This window comes from Triturus cristatus, chromosome 11 (assembly GCF_964204655.1).
Source record: "Triturus cristatus chromosome 11, aTriCri1.1, whole genome shotgun sequence".
Lineage (NCBI taxonomy): Eukaryota > Metazoa > Chordata > Amphibia > Caudata > Salamandridae > Triturus > Triturus cristatus.
Window position 1 is genome coordinate 177,698,124 of NC_140594.1, and position 21,256 is coordinate 177,719,379.

General features: G+C 46.3%; 1 protein-coding gene across 3 annotated transcripts in view; it reads left to right on the forward strand.

Annotated features, from left to right (window-relative positions):
- CUX2 (cut like homeobox 2) overlaps positions 1-21,256 on the forward strand; it is an 864,175-nt gene that overhangs the window by 734,476 nt on the left and 108,443 nt on the right. For all 3 annotated transcript variants that reach the window (XM_085636433.1, XM_085636434.1, XM_085636435.1), the window contains 4 exons: positions 9,342-9,533; positions 14,425-14,483; positions 16,170-16,218; positions 16,332-16,431. In XM_085636433.1, the coding sequence (XP_085492559.1) occupies positions 9,342-9,533; positions 14,425-14,483; positions 16,170-16,218; positions 16,332-16,431 (400 nt within the window). The remainder of the gene's footprint in view (positions 1-9,341; positions 9,534-14,424; positions 14,484-16,169; positions 16,219-16,331; positions 16,432-21,256) is intronic.

Sequence of the window (21,256 nt, forward strand, 5' to 3'; positions counted from 1 at the left end):
TAGAATGTTGAATTTGAAAATTAGCATAAAGCATCGTTCATTTCTGTGCTCCATTCGCAGAGAGCACATGTCTAAGTTATAACAGCAAATATTTGCATGTAGTTAAAGAGCCATTTCTGCTGGCGTTCTAATGTGCCCTTCAACACGAAATACAGACCAACACAATTGACAACGTTGGTAGTATAAAACTCTGCCTTATCAAAGGTATTCCACCTTGGCTTGTGAAGTAAAGAGTAAATACAGATTGCATTGTAGTTACCTCTGTGTTGCGCATCAAATTCCTGACCAAGCTCTAGAGCACTGAAAGCGGTGGATGAGTTGTACACCACCCCTTAACTTGTGGATTATTGAAGGAGTAGTGTGGGCTCATAGAGTGGCCTATGGTAAGAAGTGTTTTTGTGTTTTTATGATAACCAAACGGCTGTTATCATCAGACAGGCAGTTGAATGTGCAAAAAACCCACAATTGATGGACAGAATTCTGAACAGTGTCAAACATTCACCCCAATCCATCGTTTTTTGCTCCCCACGCCATCCCAGTTTAAACCCAGCCATATGCAATCAGTCTGAACCCTGTTCCCCATGGGAACAGACCAGCCCGAACTGCCAGGCCAGGTCCTCCCTGGGCCCGAAACAAGCATCCTGGGACCGTTTTCGGGGTATCATCCCTCATCAGACAGGCTTGCTTGACTCCAGTGGAATGGAGAGTACGGGACCCATGTCTGGGCATACCCTTCTACAAAATTAGCAAAGTTGCTGGTCATGACAGCTTAGTAAATGATGCAGCTGGTTTGAAAATGGTGTGTGCCAGCAAGGGGAGCCATGGAGTTCCATTAGGATGGGGCTGATGTGATCATGTTTCTTCAGGCCCTGAATGGGAAGTGCTGCAGCATATAGGATGTCCTTAAGGGATAATCCGGCAGTGTGGAGTCTGGGAGGCCCTGGAGCGGGGCCTGCCACCAACTGAGGGGTTGAACAACCGTGTTAAAGTCGCTTTCTGGAAAATATGGTTTGACTTACTTTAGAGGATAGAGGTGATACCAGCTCGTCTATGTTTTTTTGGCAATGTGTTTACTGAGGATGAGGTTGATGGGCAAGATAAATCCAGGTGACTTGGTATTTGGTGAAAGTTGAGGTTAAGGTCATAAAGCCAGGTTTTTTTTTTTTTAAATTAATTATTTTATTGACATTTTTTATTTACATACAGGATACGTTCTAGCATACATCGTAACACCACATACAATAATAGGATATGACAAACATCCATGACACAAAGGGGGATTGTGTTCAAGATAAAAGGCCCCAATACTGGCAAAGTTTATCAGTCCTTCGTTCGAATCTACAATGGTACCGTATAAATATATAATATAATATCCCAGTGTGGACCCTGGAAGAACAAAAATAACATGTTTTTATCCATTCAACATTCACAGTTCCCAGAGAACTGTTCTGGTATTTACAACATCCCTCCCACCCATACCCACCCCCTGTAGCTTCCGTGTATTTCATTGAGCACATCTTGTGTGAAGTCCTGACTGCTGTTCTTAGTATAGTCATAAACCCTCAAAGCATAGTTCACTATTATGTTCAAGATCTCAGGCAACCCCAACCCATTGTGGTTCAACTGCCAGCCCGCTCAGTTGGTCAGGGTTAGAGTGATCCTGACTAAGGGGCTCCAGTAGTGCTTGCGTCATTGCATTCCAGGCTAACAGGACATCTTGCTCTTTCTCATCCCTCCTGGTCCTCCTCATATGTGCCTCTTCTGCCCTCCCCCATTCCAGCAAATCCTTCTCCCAAGCTTCCCTTGTCGTGGGTCGCGAACCCAGTTAGTGAATCGCTATGTGCCTTTTCGCCACCATGAGGCCTAGTATTGTAAAGCGCCTGCTAAGTTGTTGTTTCGGGTTCTCAGGGAGGAGCCTGAGCACACGCATTGACTGTGCCTGGGATATCCCTCCCCATCGTGCCTTTTAAGCTGGGCTAGAATTTCAAACCAGTAGGTGACTATAACCGGGCAGTCCAGACTGATCATTAAGCCAGGTTTGTACTGTTTCTTCTTCTTGTCAAGTAACAGGAATTCTGTCTTGGTTGGGTTAAACTTCAGGTAGGGGCTTAACATCCACATCTGTGTGATGTGCAGGCAGTGTTTGAGGGGCAGTGTTTGAGCACATCGAGACCCTCACTGGTGATTTGCTGTGCTTTACAAAACCTAGATTGATATTAATTGAGGGGTTCGATGTCTGAAGCAAAGCATACTTTTAGGTGTAGTTGTGTACCATCAGCATATTGGTGCATCATTATGCTGTAGAGCACCAACCAGCTATGCATTGAGGTCTTAAAACTTGGAGTGCAGCAAAGAGGACTGAGAGGTAGTGCTGCACATGCCTACCATCGTTGTCTGGGTGATTGAGTCTGCATCTTGGGCAGATATGGTACAAAATCTTCTTTTTCATCCGAAGATGCTCAGAAACATTTGGAAAAGTTGTAGTATGACAGTGGAGGTGAATGAAACTTTCTTCTTCTCGTATTATTAGAAATATATACTTGCTTTGAGTTTAACTTGGGCAAACATTTGTATGTTCAGTTCTATCTACACAAACACTACACAGCATATACCATAGAGTTCCCATGGGGAAGACGGTTATGTTGACCAGTAAGCGGAGCCACAGGGGTTAGAGAACCTGCTGTGGTGCAATGTCAAAGTGGCCAGCCTTTCTCCGCTGTTGGATTTCAACATCCAGAAACTTTTGTGTAAGTCAGCTTCTTCTTAACTGTGATACTGTTTCACTATGGGTGTATGTGTACCATATTCATTTTTCTTTAGTGCTGGCTGTGCTGCTTGTGCCAAGCTACCAAGGGTGAGCTTGAGATTCCGCACAAAAGCCTGTTTTTATCTTTTTTTTGATAATCAAGTTTATTGATATTTAGAAGAAACCACACATTTACATTGACAGCAAAATCAGGCACATTACCTCGATGATTATTAACAGTAAGGGTGACGACATAGACGCGTGTAGCAGGCTCCAGACAAGACTCTTGTGCAAGTTTATCGCAACACATAGGAGCACACACACCAATCAAGACAATAGATTGAACCATTTACCCCAGATCTTTTCGAATAGTTCAGGGCAACCCCGGGCCTCGAAGAGGGGTTCCTCTTGGGTCCCGCACCAGTCCACCCCCCGTCTCCACTTCTGTACAGTAGGAGGCTTGGCCTGAGACCATAGTGCCGGAATGTCCCATTTCGCCACCGCCACTGCAGTCCCAAGAAAGTGCTTGTCCATCAAACACACCTAAAATCAAACATAATGGATCATGGGGAACTACCCACCCCAAGGTCTGTGTAAGCTCCAGTTCCACACCCTCCCAGAATGACGCAATGGCGGGGCACTGCCAGACCATATGGTAAAAAGTCAGCTGGAGTGTGGTCGCATCGTGTGCAAGTCGGGGAGGGCCACAGTCGAGCTCTGTACAAACCTGCAGGAGTTAGATATGCCATATGCAAGCAGTAGAGTTGAATTAGGCGCAGTTTGGACGAGGTCGTCAAGGTCTTAGGAGCCAGGAGAGCCAGTCTACATCCTCCAAGGGGCCCAGCCAACCTTCCAACGGACGTGCAGTGAGTCTAGGTTTGCGGGTCCATTGTTCACTAGGGAGCGGTAGATCCGTGACACCCCTCCTTTACCTAGGTTCCACATCATTACTTGGGCCTCGAGGGGACTGAATTCAGGGAGGGAGGTGGGAGACGTAATGTGCGCATTGAGGGTGTGCCGAAGCTGCAGGTATTTGTAAAACTGGGAGGTGTGGAGGGAGTAGCGCTGCTGCAAATCTGCGAAGGCCCTGATGTGGTCCCCAACCCAGATGTCCCCGAGAAGCGAGATCCCAATGCGGTCCCATTGACGAAAGTCCCGGAGAGTTGAAGTCTCATGCAGCCAGGCACCATGCCACAGGGGTGTATGTTGGGTAAGCTTCCCATCCCATTTCGTATGGCGCAGGGCAGTACGCCAAGCCAATAGGACTGCCCTAGTGATAGGGGGAAGGACTTGTGGTATGGGGGCCCCGTACATGTAGGCTTGGAGCTGTGGAAAATCCATAGACCGGAGCCTGTTTTTATCTTTTAGACACTAGATTGTTTTGGCGAGTTTTCCTGATGCTTACAATTTTATAAAGCACAATGTAGTTGACGAACAATTGATTATTTACTGCTTACATGGCCGAGGCTTATGAAAGTCTATGTCTCAGGGAGCACACCTTTATTTTCATATACATTTTGGGTTTTTTCCACAAATGTAGATGTGGATTAGCCAGAAGGAATGGTCCTGGGTAAAAGAAATATTCAGCCCTTTTATATCGTGATCACTCACACGCAGCCTGCAAAAGCGTATGAGGAACAGCACAGGTTAAAACGTCCCAGTTCCTTCGATCCATGTCACCCATCTAGATACATGTACAATATTTAAATAAACACAATGCAATATGGATTCATATCATCATTGCACGTGCACAATATGAAAGTCTGTGTGTCAGTGAGCACACCTTTATTTTCATATACATTTTGGAGTTTTTCCACAAATGTAGATGTGGATTAGCCAGAAGGAATGGTCCTGGGTAAAATAAACATTAGTAGTTTATTTGTGGTGCTGCATTACAACTCATAGTCACTATGTTGAATTGTATACCTTAGTGCTTTCTTACCCTTTGGAGGGCCCAAGTGTATCCCACGCATGGTTTCTAATGTATATATATATATGACATCAATGCTTTTCGGCTATAGAATGATTATGTCGAGTCTTCTTCAGTCCACGGTTGTTAAACAGTTATGAAGAGCCTTGGCTGTGACCTCTGGTAATGAACAACAGGATGTGCTTGGAAAGAGCCTTTCACCCTTTGAGGTATACTTATGCATGGACAGGGATCCAAGGGTTGCATTTGAAGCAGTGGGAGAAGGCCCTCTGACCTGCAGTTCAGTTTGTGGTGGTGGCATTGAGGATTGTTGATTTCTCTTGGGCGTCGATGTCGAGTGAGTCTGTCTTCCCCGGGGCTTGTTCCAGTTAATAGGCAAGAACGGTCCGGCGCGGCACGAGTGTCGGCCGTTCATTGGACGAGCTGACCTGCGCTGAGAGGGCTGAAGAGGCGCTAGAAATCATCAAGGAATCGGATGATATTGGTTCTCTGTCAGGAGTGGGCTTTTGTTGATAGGGTCCAAGTGAAAGAAAATAAAGATGCTGTTAATTCTTTGTGAAATTGGCAACCTTTGGGCTGTTTAAAATGTCTGGCTGAAAGTCCAGAGAAGTGATGGGCACTGTCTGGCCACCAGCAGAGGCAATCGGCTTGCGTATGCACACATATGTCTGTAGCATGGAATCCCTGGGGCGGCATGTCCACGGTCATGTATGTCCCTCGAGAAAGGAATGCAATGGCTGTACTCCCACTGAGTGTCAAAACAGATGGGCTAGGATGACGCCTTTCCTTTTACTGGTAGCCAGAAAACTGTGTTCGGGGAGTGAGAGACGGACAGGGCAGGTTGTCATTCCATGGGGCTGTTAACGATCTTTCCATTAAAAGTTGTATAAGTAGCGAGTGCAGCCTGGGAGAGACGCCAGTGGAAAACTGTGCTTTGGAAATGGTACTTACGGTCTGTTCCCCCACAACACTAAGGTCTGGTTGGAGGAGGCATGTGAAAATGGTATGTAAGAGAGCTTGATGTTGTAGATGCAGATGAATGAAAGGAAGGGCAATGGTGCGGGGGGCATCCCCCGTAGAGAAAAAAAGACACAGGAAATAGCAGGGTTATGGGGGAGCACCCCCATAATAAAAAAAATCACACAGGCAGAGGCAGGCCTTGAAAAGGGGGTAGGCTTCCGGTCACGACCCAAACCCTTCACAAATGTCCCAGATGACCCTCTTAATTTGACGCACCAAACAGAAAGGGAGAGGGGCCGCGAAACAATGTTTGGCGAGTGGGAGGAGGGAGAGGGGCCGCAAAACAGTGTTTGGTGAGTGGGAGGAGGGAGAGGGACCTCAAAACAGTGTTTGGTGAGTGGGAGGAGGGAGAGGGACCTCAAAACAGTGTTTGGTGAGTGGGAGGAGGGAGAGGGGCCGCAAAACAGTGTTTGGTGAGTGGGAGGAGGGAGAGGGGCCGCAAAACAGTGTTTGGTGAGTGGGAGGAGGGAGAGGGGCCGAGAAACAGTGTTTGGTGAGTGGGAGGAGGGAGAGGGACCTCAAAACAGTGTTTGGTGAGTGGGAGGAGGGAGAGGGGCCGCAAAACAGTGTTTGGTGAGTGGGAGGAGGGAGAGGGGCCGCAAAACAGTGTTTGGTGAGTGGGAGGAGGGAGAGGGGCCACTAATCAATGTTTGGTGAGTGGGAGGAGGGAGAGGGGCCGCAAAACAATGTTTGGTGAGTGGGAGGAGGGAGAGGGGCCGCAAAACAGTGTTTGGTGAGTGGGAGGAGGGAGAGGGACCTCAAAACAGTGTTTGGTTAGTGGGAGGAGGGAGAGGGGCCTCAAAACAATGTTTGGTGAGTGGGAGGAGGGAGAGGGGCCTCAAAACAATGTTTGGTGAGTGGGAGGAGGGAGAGGGGCCTCAAAACAATGTTTGGTGAGTGGGAGGAGGGAGAGGGGCCGCGAAACAGTGTTTGGTTAGTGGGAGGAGGGAGAGGGGCCACTAATCAATGTTTGGTGAGTGGGAGGAGGGAGAGGGGCCGCGAAACAGTGTTTGGTGGGTGGGAGGAGGGAGAGGGGCCGCAAAACAATGTTTGGTGAGTGGGAGGAGGGAGAGGGGCCGCGAAACAGTGTTTGGTGAGTGGGAGGAGGGAGAGGGGCCTCAAAACAATGTTTGGTGAGTGGGAGGAGGGAGAGGGGCCTCAAAACAATGTTTGGTGAGTGGGAGGAGGGAGAGGGGCCGCGAAACAGTGTTTGGTGAGTGGGAGAGGGGCCACTAATCAATGTTTGGTGAGTGGGAGGAGGGAGAGGGGCCGCAAAACAATGTTTGGTGAGTGGGAGGAGGGAGAGGGGCCTCAAAACAATGTTTGGTGAGTGGGAGGAGGGAGAGGGGCCACTAATCAATGTTTGGTGAGTGGGAGGAGGGAGAGAGGCCGTAAAAAAATGTTTGGTGAGTGGGAGGAGGGAGAGGGGCCGCGAAACAGTGTTTGGTGAGTGGGAGAGGGGCCACTAATCAATGTTTGGTGAGTGGGAGGAGGGAGAGGGGCCATTAATCAATGTTTGGTGAGTGGGAGGAGGGAGAGGGGCCTCAAAACAATGTTTGGTGAGTGGGAGGAGGGAGAGAGGCCGCAAAACAATGTTTGGTGAGTGGGAGGAGGGAGAGGGGCCGCGAAACAGTGTTTGGTGAGTGGGAGAGGGGCCACTAATCAATGTTTGGTGAGTGGGAGGAGGGAGAGGGGCCATTAATCAATGTTTGGTGAGTGGGAAGAGGGAGAGGGGCCGCAAAACAATGTTTGGTGAGTGGGAGGAGGGAGAGGAGCCGCAAAACAATGTTTGGTGAGTGGGAGGAGGGAGAGGGACCTCAAAACAAGGTTTGGTGAGTGGGAGGAGGGAGAGGGGCCTCAAAACAATGTTTGGTGAGTGGGAGGAGGGAGAGGGGCCTCAAAACAATGTTTGGTGAGTGGGAGGAGGGAGAGGGTCCGCAAAACAATGTTTGGTGAGTGGGAGGAGGGAGAGGGGCCGCGAAACAATGTTTGGCGAGTGGGAGGAGGGAGAGGGACCGCAAAACAATGTTTGGTGAGTGGGAGGAGGGAGAGGGGCCTCAAAACAATGTTTGGTGAGTGGGAGGAGGGAGAGGGGCCTCAAAACAATGTTTGGTGAGTGGGAGGAGGGAGAGGGGCCTCAAAACAATGTTTGGTGAGTGGGAGGAAGGAGAGGGGCCGCAAAACAATGTTGTGTGAGTGGGAGGAGGGAGAGGGGCCTCAAAACAATGTTTGGTGAGTGGGAGGAGGGAGAGGGGCCGCAAAACAATGTTTGGTGAGTGGGAGGAGGGAGAGGGGCCGCAAAACAATGTTGTGTGAGTGGGAGGAGGGAGAGGGACCTCAAAACAATGTTTGGTGAGTGGGAGGAGGGAGAGGGGGCTCAAAACAATGTTTGGTGAGTGGGAGGAGGGCGAGGGGCATCAAAACAGTGTTTGGTGAGTGGGAGGAGGGAGAGGGGCCTCAAAACAATGTTTGGTGAGTGGGAGGAGGGAGAGGGGCCGCCTTTGGTGAGTGGGAGGAGGGAGAGGGGCCGCAAAACAATGTTGTGTGAGTGGGAGGAGGGAGAGGGGCCAAAAACAATGTCGGAGTGGGGGCAGAGAGTGGCCGAAGAAGAAAGGGGTAGGGAGCCGCTGTCTGTGGAGATTCGACCTCAGAGCAGTCCCCGGCGCACAGAGTGCGACAGTGAATGTCACACGGTGCAATAGCAGGAGGCCAGGCACAGGAGAGGGCCGCAGCACTCCATGACAAGAGCGCAAATAAATGTCAGTTCTCGGGCAGTACAAGGCAGCTTTCTCGAGGTCCACCTTGTCACTTTGCTGGTGCCCCAATAGGCCTCAAACTTGTATCGGGTCTTCTTGGAGATGTAGCGAGAGCAGGAAAGAGCCTGCATTTGGTCATCCAAGGCCTGCTGTGCTTGTTTTTCCACATTTGCATGTTTGTTGTTTGGAAAGAGGACCAGGAATTTGACAATACATTGATGTTTGCTTAGTAGGACATGGCATCATTATATATAAGCAGGGATTAATCCCGCACTGAAATACTTGAAATGGGGGACCCTAGTGTTTAGGGCTGGCTCGACAGCGCAGTTGTCTGGAATACGTATTGTTACCAATTGTTTTAAAATATACATGGGGGACTTTGGCTCCACCCAGGGGAATGCGACTTTCTCGCCTCATATTATTGGCCCTTTGGCGTATCATCCACCTTCCAGGAAGTGCTTCCATAGGCATGCACGAGGAAATGTTTTATACTGAACTGTTTTATACCTGAATGTACACTCAGTCGTCAAGCTGTTTATTACGTTAAATTATTTTATTTCCTAAATCTATTCTTTCCAAAAAGCAATCAATCTTTCTAGTTTTTTCACAGCATTGGCAAACCCAATAGGCTAGTCTTTAAAGTGATAAACAGCATTTGTGTTTGTACTACATGTAAACAGCGTTTGAGAAAGCCTGTATTTATATAATTTGACACATTGAAATCAGATATCTTAGTTTAACCAGTGTGTGTTTCTCTTTGTCTTTGTTATCCCTACCTAAATCACCGAAAGTAGTAGTGTAAACTGAAAGTAGTATTGTAATTGATCATAAAATGTTATTACATTTGTTTTGGAATAATTAGCGAAACTCTGTTTTACTTCTATTTCAGGATAAGGTGGGCCACTCTGTGTGCTCTGGGTCTAGGTTAGAGGCCGCCCTGGCTGCAAAGGATCGGGAAATTCGGAGCCTTTTAAAGGACATTCAGCACCTGCAGAACTCGTTGCAAGAGCTGGAGGAGTCGTCGGCCAATCGGATTGCAGATCTTGAGCGGCAGCTGGCAATGAAATCGGAGGCAATAGAGGTAGGTGCATCTTGTTCAGCCGTGCAGATGAGTGCCATTTAATATATAATGTGCGTTTTAGAGACACACTAATCACCGCCACTTAAAAGGAGTTATAATTGCTAGAGCATGGTTAAAGAGGGCGCGTGTTGCGTGGATATTGACAGGTGGGGATAGAGCAGGACTGGTATATAAAGATAGGCGCACAAGGTCACAAAATTGTCATATGTATTGGATGTGGTATTTTTTAAAGCGTGAACCAGGCAGAAGGATGCTGGGCGCTATACATGGTCTAATGAAATGATACAGCCAACGAGTGTCAGGAGAGGTTGCTGGTTGTGGACTGTTATTGCATCATGATGTGGTGTTCTTGAAACACTACTATAGTCTTAGAGCCCGCCGTAGCAGGCTCTACCGGCCATTAAAGTCCCGCTCCAGCGTTAAAGGCCTGAGCCGAAGGCGAGGGCCTTTAACGCTGGAGCGGGACTTCAAGACCGGTAGAGCCCTCTAAGGAGGGTTCCAAGGTTATTAGAACATTCCGCCCCTAGAGGACAGAATGTTCTAATTTGTAAAACAGAGGTCTCACGGAGCACCAGGGGGTTGAAATACCCTCGGTCTCCTGGAGGTCTTTGTTGACAGCAACAGCCATGAACAAACATTGGAATGTTAATGCTCTGGGCTTATCCCAGCCATTAGAAGCCGGGAGCACTCCGTGGTCTTCAATGGAGTGCTCAACATTCCAATGTTCTAAATAACATTACATTCATCTGTAACCACACCTAAAGGTAATGTGTGTGTGTGTGTGAGTTTATTGTTTAACCTCATGAGATTGCAAAATGTGTATTGAACAATGCCTATGGAAAAGCCGTTCAGTTTTTCAAGAGTTTTTTTCTTCCATCCAGCAAAATAATTGATGAAAATAACCAACGTTCATTTACATGTTTTGTTCTGTCACAAAACCTAATTTTTCTGACTTTTTCCTCCCACAATTAAAAACAACTTTGCAAATTTTGTGAAACTTGCAAGTTGTTTTTTCCATCGAATTTCTCTAAACTTGCATAAAACAAAGTGCATCTCTTTCAGATGCCCTTAGTTTAAAGGAAAGCAGTCGGGGGGGCCGGCACAGGTCACGGGTTGGGGGGGTGGGCGCACGTGGGGGGTGCGGCTGTGGGCTTCATTAAATAAATAAATGAGAATAGATAAAACTTACCTTGCCCCCACCGGGTCTCACCCGACGCTCAGCCAAGGGCTGGAGGGGTGGGCATGTTCTCCATGCCGGCTGTAATGCAGCCTGCATAGAGAAGGGCAGAGTGCGCATGACTGGTTTGTGCGGCCCGAGGGGGCTGACCAAACAGTCACTGCGCACTCAGGAGTGGGCAAACCACTCCTCCCCTGCCCTGCTCCATATGCAGAGCAGCCCCGCCTGCCGGCAAAAATACCCATAAAATGGTAATAACTAAAAGTTATTACCATTTTATGTTTTTGCTTCTTGCACTGCGAGAAAGCAGTGGGGCGACGCTCCTCAGCCATAGCAGAGGAGCCGCCACTGATAGCACTAACGCTATTCTCTCTTCCAGTTGCAGGTGCACTGCCGTGCCCCACAAAGATGCACTGTTTTGGAAGCATTTGCTTTCCTATTTCACTTTACAGGCATTAAAAAGTTGAAATTAGAAGTGGTTACGAATGCAAAAGGCACAGAGTTTAAATTAGTATGGTTAGACAATTCCATTATGCACAGCATTTATATTAGAAGGGTTTGCCTCTTGCATAAGACACAGCGTATAAATGAGAGGTATTTAACTATTGCATAAGGCACGGTGTATACATGAGAGGTATTTATTGCATAAGACACAACATATACATGAAAGGTATTTAACTAATGCATAAGGCACAGCATTTAAATTCGAAGGGTTTACCTATTGCATAAAGCACAGCATTTAAATGAGAAGGGTTTTTCTGCTGCATAAGGCCCAGGCTCACAGATGCGATATTCAGTGACGCGTTGTTAGTCCTGGATGGCCTTGGCAGATGCCGTACTCCCAGCAGCAGTGTCCCATCAGCCTGCTGTGTGCGGTTTCGAGGGGAAGCAACATAACTTTGGGGGTTTTAGATTCTGATGGGTAAAGAGTGGCACTTCACCGAATCACCCTGGGTGACCTCGACCTTCCACATACTGTGCGGTGGGTTTGGTTCATCAACTCTGCATCAAATGGATGTAGGTTTCTGGGTCTATTTCTGTTTTTTAGGCTTTTGCTGAATGCAGGCTTCCCTTTGTTTTCAGCAGAATTTAGTCTTTAGCTGTAACACAATTCAGATCATAAATCAAAATTCCTCAAGCTAAGTGAGACCGAGAGCCATGTTAGGATGTTGAGGCCCCCCCTTCCCCAGCGCCTTGAGAGCCTGACGGGTGAGTAGCGCACTTCAAAATTCCTTCATTGATTGATTGATTAACGCATCTGTTGCCTGAAAACTAATGTAGCCGGGGATGCTTTATGGTATCACCTGTGCAGCAGTCCTCCACCATTTGGTGTATTATTTATGTTGACCAATTGGTGCCTCAGATTGCCATCTTCAGGTCAAGCCTTGTGGTGATGTTCCATTGATACCGTCACGGGCCTTCACAAATGCAGGCTCGCTCATTCATGAGGGTGCAGACATGGTTGTCAATCCTGCTGATATTCTGTAACACCACATTACATCACAGGAACTAGCACCAGGAAAAGATCAGTGGTAACCAAGTGCAAAGAGGTGAGGAAAAAAGTGGTACAGCAGGTTCAGTGTAATAATGCACCGGAAAAGATCAGTGGTAACCTAGTGCAAAGAGGTGAGGAAAAAAGTGGTACAGCAGGTTCAGTGTAATAATGCACCGGAAAAGATCAGTGATAACCAAGTTCAAAGAGGTAAGGGAAAAAAGTGGTACAGCAGATTCAGTGTAATAATGCACCGGAAAAGATCTGTGGTAACCTAGTGCAAAGAGGTGAGGAAAAAAGTGGTACAGCAGGTTCAGTGTAATAATGCACCGGAAAAGATCAGTGGTAACCAAGTTCAAAGAGGTAAGGGAAAAAAGTGGTACAGCAGGTTCAGTGTAATAATGCACCGGAAAAGATCAGTGGTAACCAAGTGCAAAGAGGTGAGGAAAAAAGTGGTACAGCAGGTTCAGTGTAATAATGCACCGGAAAAGATCAGTGGTAACCTAGTGCAAAGAGGTGAGGAAAAAAGTGGTACAGCAGGTTCAGTGTAATAATGCACCGGAAAAGATCAGTGGTAACCTAGTGCAAAGAGGTGAGGAAAAAAGTGGTACAGCAGGTTCAGTGTAATAATGCACCGGAAAAGATCAGTGGTAACCAAGTGCAAAGAGGTGAGGAAAAAAGTGGTACAGCAGGTTCAGTGTAATAATGCACCGGAAAAGATCAGTGGTAACCAAGTGCAAAGAGGTGAGGAAAAAAGTGGTACAGCAGGTTCAGTGTAATAATGCACCGGAAAAGATCTGTGGTAACCTAGTGCAAAGAGGTGAGGAAAAAAGTGGTACAGCAGGTTCAGTGTAATAATGCACCGGAAAAGATCAGTGGTAACCAAGTTCAAAGAGGTAAGGGAAAAAAGTGGTACAGCAGGTTCAGTGTAATAATGCACCGGAAAAGATCTGTGGTAACCTAGTGCAAAGAGGTGAGGAAAAAAGTGGTACAGCAGGTTCAGTGTAATAATGCACCGGAAAAGATCTGTGGTAACCTAGTGCAAAGAGGTGAGGAAAAAAGTGGTACAGCAGGTTCAGTGTAATAACGCACCGGAAAAGATCAGAGGTAACCAAGTGAAAAAAGGTGAGGAAAAAAGTGGTACAGCAGGTTTAGTGTAATAATGCACCGGTAAAGATCAGTGGTAACCTAGTGCAAAGAGGTGAGGAAAAAAGTGGTACAGCAGGTTCAGTGTAATAATGCACCGGAAAAGATCAGTGGTAACCAAGTGAAAAAAGGTGAGGAAAAAAGTGGTACAGCAGGTTCAGTGTAATAATACACCGGTAAAGATCAGTGGTAACCAAGTGCAAAGAGGTGAGGAAAAAAGTGGTACAGCAGGTTCAGTGTAATAATGCAGCTCCTTTCACTGTAGTGTTATTACCTCTTTGTGGTGTTCCCTCAGGATGTAGCACCAAAATCTAAAGCAGTGCTTGGTTGGGACGAGCACATTCTCTACACAGTTCGTGCAATTGAGAATGTTGTATGCAGGTTTGAGCTGGATATTTGCTTAGCACATTGACTGCTCAAATCATTCCGGCTGAGATGCGTGTTGGGCTCACTGCGAATGCCGGGTGAAATGATCGGGTAGTACTGCAGGGCACATTACTGATATTGCGGGGTTCGTTGATGCAGGCTTCCCACGTTTTCTAGCTGCAAACCTCAGAATAATGTGTCTTTTTTCCAGCACAAATGTCAGCAGCTTTTGTGCAGGACAAAACCTGAACGAAGTGTGCTCACCTCTCGTGATCCTGAAGGGGGTACACGCTCCTAGATTACCGGGTCACTCACAATGAGGCCCATTGCATGTTGGATCCTTTGTGGATGTTCTGAAACCTGGCATGGCGGTAGGCCTTTCGGGCCTCTCAGACATACATCCCCAGTACAGATGAACCTTCTCATGAAACACAAGGCAGGACACCTCCCATCGCGCCCTCTCTTCCTGCCATCAGAAGCGGAGCCCAGGTGGCTCTCCTCCCACCCCGCACCTTCATGTTTTTCACATCTATTTACTCAAAATAACAATCCAAACGCAGCATTTCTAGTAGCAGAGCATCCCATTAAAAATCAACGCGCCAAGGAACATTTCACACATGGAGTGCAAATAACCTGTTATCACCTTTAATGCTGAGCACTGATAACCTTTTTTTTTTCAACTCCCTCTCTCTTTCTTTGAATCTGTTTAGAAGCTGGAAGAAAAGTTGCGGAGCCAGTCGGATTACGAAGAAATAAAAACAGAGCTGAGGTGCAGTATTCAAGCATGGGGGCTGGGGTGGGGGGGAAGAGAGCATTGGGTCTGTCTAGGCAGAGGGACATCTTCCCTCTGCTCCCTTGTGATAGGGAGGGCTGCCTGGCCCCCTCCCTTCAGCAGGGTTGGCACCGCTGTGCCTCTCCTGGAAGCGCTTGGTGCATACACAAGCTTGGGGCAGAGGGCTTGGAGACTGCTCATTTGACAGTCTGAACGCTCTAAGGAAAGGGTCATCAACTCTGATGGTGTGGCTCAAAGACCATCTCCTCCCTGAGACCCGCAGCCATGAGAACCATTCTAGAAAGCGCGTGCCCCGCAGTAAGATTGTCATAGCTGATCAGAAACGTCTCCTGATGGCATCTTGGCAGTAGGAAGCGGAGGCCTTAGAGCTTCCAGGAAATGTGTTGATCAAGATTTCATTTAATCTGAAAACAACATTTCAAGCAGCGTGTTCTCTAAATAGTTATAGGGTTTCCGCCGCTGCTTTCTTAAATAATTTTAGACTGACAATTTTTGGAAGATATGCTTTTTTGAAGATTTGACAACCAACAGTCACAGAGCAATATCCCTCCAAGACTCAGTTATTGTGTGTGAGTCCTGAAAATAACACTAACCAGCAAGGGTTAGGCATGTATTTGTGTATGCCGAAGAATCCTGAATCTCTGAGGGTTTCTAACCTGTGGGAATCTGGTACATCAGCGGCTCTTCAACTGTGGTCCAGTGACCCCTGGGGGACCGCGACACCTTCTCAATGGGTCCGTGACTGCTTAGAAAATTAAATAATATTAACAGATTAATAAAGTATATATAAATACATAAGCAACATGTAAGATTGAACATTTTTAAAACGTTCTGTAAATTTGAAGGAATTTGGAAATGGAGGTTAAAAATTAATTGGTATTGTGGGAACATTGCAACTAAACAGATTATAGTAGTATGGATGATGGGTGGCCTTAGTTGAACTTAGAAAAAGATTTCTCTATACATTAAAAAGTGTATTTTTTATATTTGTGAATAATAAAAAAAATCAAAATTTGTGTGTTTGTTTGATGAATGTTTGTTTCTCTGTTTTTGTGTATTGTTTTGGGTTTCAAATCATGCAAAATGCCGAGGCCAGGGTCTCAGACTTCCAGTAATGAATCGGCAGATTCCCAAAATGATCCACTGGGGGTCCTTGGGTTCCAATGATGATTAAGTGGGGTTCCACAGAAGTCAAAAGGATAAGAACCACTGGACTACGTAATTAAATGGCTTGCCACGGTGTTGGGAAAGACAAATAACTGGTTTGAGTCGTCTGCCATCAGTTGCTTGTTTCTCTGATGTCTGTGACTCTACCTCAGTTAGGTAATACTTATCGCTGTGCCGCTTGTTTATGTCTCTCTCTCTCTAAGTGCCAATTTGAGTCACTAAAGTAATATTTTCACATATTTGTAGATGAAAAATATCAGTAAATGTGTAACTGAGCATGTTGACCTCAGAAGAAACCTCATGCTAATTTCCAAGGCAGCTTCCACCACCCCCCTGCTTTGATCTAGTCCACTAGACGTCTCTAAAAAGCCGTCTATGAGACATTACAAGCAGACAAGCCCCAGCCCAGACAGGGCGAGCGAGGAAAGCCATTTGTGAGTAAGATCCAGAGCCGCGCAGACACTTCCCACATTAACCTGATTATTTTTTCAACAGCATCCTGAAAGCGATGAAGTCTGCCTCCGCAAGCTGCAGCCTTTCCCAGGCGAGTCATTTGCTCTCTTACGAAAAAAAAATATATGTATGTTTTCACATTATTTTGGGATCCTTTGGCAAGCAGTCCATCAGTTGATCTAACAAAGGCGGCCTGTTTTTCAGAGTACATCAAAGTCTGATGAGAACTTGCTGGTGGGGAAAGAGCCCTTCTTCTCGTCCCAGACGTACCACATGGAGAAGCCACACGTGTCCTCCAACACTGGTAGGCAAACGAGGGCAGCTCTGTTTCTCCCATGTCGTCGATGCGCTGCTTTTTCAGTTTTGCTCTAATGCTTTTACATTGTATACAGTAGATCTTTTTGTTATTCATTTTCTCCTGTGAGGAGATCATGCGCAAAATTAAGAGGAGGCGAAAGTAAGAGGAGGGAAAGATAAAGGTGAAGCAGAAGGGTGGTGAGATGAAGGGGAGAAGGCGCTCAGGCAGGGAGGAAGGGAAAACAAGCATTTGCAATGCAAAATGTCTCGCATTACTGAAAGTTTGAGCTATTGGCATTGCATTATTATTTGCAACGCCAATAGCTCAAACTTTCAGTAATGCGAGACCTATTGCATTGCAAATGCTTTTTTAGCATTGGTTTTCCGTTACTGTGGATTTCTCAGACTACACTAACAATCATTGGAAATGCAGTTGGTCCAATCCTGCCCACCATACCATGCGCGCTCAGGCTGTGTGTGTGTGGGGGCGGGAGGGCTGAAGTGAGGAGAGGCACCGCGAGCAGCCATTACCATGTGCAAGCCACAAAAAAAACATGGACAACCCGAGGGGAGCGGGGAATTTACAACTTGAACGGCATGAGGAGGGGAGGGAGGGGCTACAGGCAACACAACTGGGTGAATGAAAAGGGGGATGCAGGCTTGGAGCAGGGAAACATGGACAACGAGAGGGGAGCAGGAAATTTACAACTTGAACGGCATGGTGAGGAAGGGGGTAAAGGCCACACAACACGGACACCAGACACTGGGTAAATGAAAAGCGGGCCGCGTTGTACGAAAAGTGGGTGGGCTTTGGGGTAGGGTCGCTTCAGTTAAGCCAGGTAGATAGCCACAAAGACACTGGGCCCAGCTTTCCATAATCTTCTAAATAAGGGAGCCCTTGTTCTTCATGTCCCATTTAATGCGATGCAGAAGGAGGGAATGAAAAGAGGCGCCTGCAGAAATGATTCGCCTCCAGCTGTAAGGCTGAGCAGCTGGTATAGCCCTGTACCCCAACACCTGCTCTGGTAGATTCCATGAAATGGCTATGGTTGACTTCTGGTGGTCGTGGTAAATTAAAAAGTTCACCAATAGATTGATTGAGCTTCTAGTGGAAGTTTGAAATGTTGGTGGACCAAGTTCCAGAGGAATCAAAGAAGACCGCAAACTAAGAAAAAACTATTGACCGTATCTAATCTGTTGTTACCAATTTTGCAGGGGCCTGCACACTGAACCGTTTTGCGCCATGCCGCATTATATGGGATTTGGTAAAGTTTGTTATTAGATCAAGATCAGCTGTAAAACAAGCGACGGAGATGACAAGACAACGCAAGGCCCATGGAGTATGGGCCATCAACACAGCATCATCTGTGTATAGGAGAGCGGGAGAGGGGACACAGTTAATCATAAGAACTTCAAATCTGGCACTGGTTAAAAAGGAGCTCAATTTATTAATATATGTACAAAAAAGAGAAGGTTGCGAGAATGCATCCCTGACGAACATCCCGCAATAATTAAAGAGTCAGATAACTCTCCACTTGACCCACTGCTCCACTGTACGCAGACACTCCCAGAAGCATTTTGACTGGGATTTAAGATATTGTTATTCTTATCCCAATCCTACATTCAGGTGAGTACAACTCTGCCTATAATTAGGACTGAGGTGTCAATGGGCGAGCTGGGTCGGGAGCGGTTACCCTTCTAAAATATAGGGACAATAATCTATGTGGACCGCAAGCCAGGTAATTGCTGGCAATCAAAGTTGTTGAAAGTGTTGGTCAAAAGTTGGGCTCACATTATATGACATTTTATTAAATCAATGGGTATCCCATCAGGTGTCGGGGCTTTGCCTGAAGGGCTCTGGCGTATGGCATCATCATGTGTTGTAAAAATAGGTGCAGCTCCCATATCAAGGTAGTTTGAAAAGTCAATCAATGAGGTGAAGGCAATAAATACCTGTAGAATTTGTGTAACCCATTGTGCAGAGGACATATAATTGCTCATCAACGATACTAAATTGCCACTCAACTTAGCAGAGTTTGCAGTAGACCAAAAGCGAGTACCAGGTGCTCCCAATTTTCACTGATTATTTGTGTTTTCCATCTATTTAATGCTCATTTATAAAGCAAACGAGACATGGGCACCTCATCCAAGCCTCTAGGTCTGGACGTTAAGGCTTTACATAGCTGTCTGTCTGCAAAAGAGCAGGCAAAGTCAAACCACCATGGGGAGCATTGCGTTTGTGCACAGGCTTTAATAAAGCAGTTTTAATGCAGTTCCACACTTCCTCAAAAGCAGACAGACTCCATGCACTATTGTCCATTTCAGAAAGACAATTCAGAAAAGCTTTGGGAGAATCCAAGATAGCCTTAGACCGTTGTGTAGGGTTTGTGGGTAAGGTGAGATGTTAGTAGGACAGCTGGCTCTGGACAACCGGAGGGTAAGCGAGGCAGCTAAGGGGTTCTGATCTGCATAGCTAGTGTAAAGGATTCCGCCCCTGCATGAGATATCTTATTATGTATTGAGATAAAAAAAGATATGACCTATGACTGAGGCACAAGCCCTCCCGTGAAAAGATGGCATCCTGATGGGCCGACAACTTGCAAACTCAAGCATGCAGGTTAAATCATGTGCTAAAATATATAGCTACCCAGGTCAATGCCTACACGATCACTTAAATTGATAATGGAGTAAGAAGTCGGGTTGCCCAGATCAATAGTATTTAATGACAATTATTCACTGAAATCCTGTAGAGAATTAAATGACATCCTGTGTGGGCGGTCTATGCTTGAACTTTAAATCTTCAACAAAAGTTAATAGAGAGGACAAATGTGTGTTGATAGAATTCACAAAGCCATTATTGAAAAAATTAAACAGATAACAATGAAAATTGGCATTCCCTTTACAAATACAATCTGGATCTCGGTACTCTCATTTCCACATCATTTACTCCTACTTTCAGAGTCAATTTGATTCAAATTGACAATCTACCTTTAGCACACCTAGAGCTAAAGAGGGAAGTGAGGATGGAGTAGCAAACGTAGCAATCACAAGGTAATGGAGCAATGAACCATGTTTCCTGATGGAAGTTATGTCACGCTGCACGCCTATTAATCAGAGGTAGCCAATCAGGGGCATACAGCTTCGAACTGGTCCAAGCAACATTCCAGCTCAAAATGTCAATAGGAGACAAGCTATTATGAGCACTGTAGGGTTTAGTCCTGTATTGTTTTTCACCTCTAGTTGTGTCATCCATAGTGGGTTGCAAAAGTCAGTCAATAATCGGCAAGGGAAATGTTTGGAAAAGGACCCCGGTTTGAACACACCTGTTTTCTAAATATTTAGGTAGTTGTATATGGCTGATCTGAAGAGTTTCATAAGTTTACGACACGTTACGAGATTGTATGATATTTGTTATGCAGCCTCCTGGATCTGTTAAACCCAAGAAATTTAATAAAGAAACATTTTTAAAAAGTCAGTCAATAATCATTGAATATGATAATGCTTCATATCTATTGCTTAACAGCATGTTTCCTGAAGACTGTGGCACATATATCGTCGGGTTTGGGACAGTCGCCCTATGCAATATGCTGTTTGCTTCGGTCTGAGGTGGTGCTTTATAAAAATAGCTCAAAGGTAGGAGAACATTTGGAGAAAGCTAAAAAAATTGCTCACACATATAAAATTTCTAAAATTGACAACAGTACAATCTTCAAACAAATGCTTCCTTTAGGGGCCCTTCTGGTCATAAGGCTCTGGTTGCTATTGATAACAATAAATCCCCCGTTTCAGGAGAGCCAATAAATTACTTTATGTGGTATCTGCTCCCATGATTCCCTCTGGTCACGTCTAAGTGCGGAAACGCATGCCAGGAAGATTACATAAGGGCAAAAAGAAGATGGGAATTGAAGATAGTCCTGTTATGTGCCATCTCTTGATCCAACCCCTTAGCTCAAGGCTGTCCAACAATAGCTGAGTCCACGCAGACCCTAAAGAACTTGTTGAACTTATTGAACGGGGGCCCCATCACTATCAGCCATATGACTGCCGCCCAAGTATCTCATATCTTCTTTGGATATGACCCATACCATATCTTTGGATATGACCCCATACCATATCTTCTTTGGATATGACCCCTACCACTCTCACCAGTATACTATCAATAGTTGTTTCTTTATGGGGCTGGTTAGTACTACCAGTCGTCTTCTGCTTACCCATGATTCAGCTCAATTGGTGGTTGAGTCAAACGAGCCCTAGAAAGTAAAGCATAGGAGGGGTGGTCCAGTCCAGCTTCCTTCGGGCTCAGACAGGCCCGTCTTGACCTGGTCTTGATCCGCACACACATTGTGGGCTGCGGGGGCGCTTTTTTTCCTGATGAGAGACTTTTTTTGGGGGGGGGTGAGTTTTATATAGCGCAACTAGACCCAAAGGTATCAGAACGCTTTACATATGCTCCAGCTGCGTTACAGACAGACACATAGATTTTTTTTAGGCACGGGGTGCTTACGTGATTTGTCCAGAATCATAGGATGTTGAGTGTCCCCGTTGAGATGCGAACCTGGTTCCCTAGTTTTGAGGTCAAGCTCTCTAGCCGTTAGGCCACATCATCAGCTCCCTGGACCTTATGGGAAGTAAGGTCAGGCAGCCAGCGTCACCAAAAGTTTTTTGTGCTCCCGCACTGCGGGACTGTTGTTCTCCTTATGAGGGCTTGCCCCTCCTCCTGTTCCCAGCTCTTGTGAAATGTGTTGTTGTGCATGGAAACCAGCCCAGTCACCAAATGTTTGTTGCATTCAGGTGGCTCTGGGCATCCCCTAGACCGGTAGTCCGGACCCCCC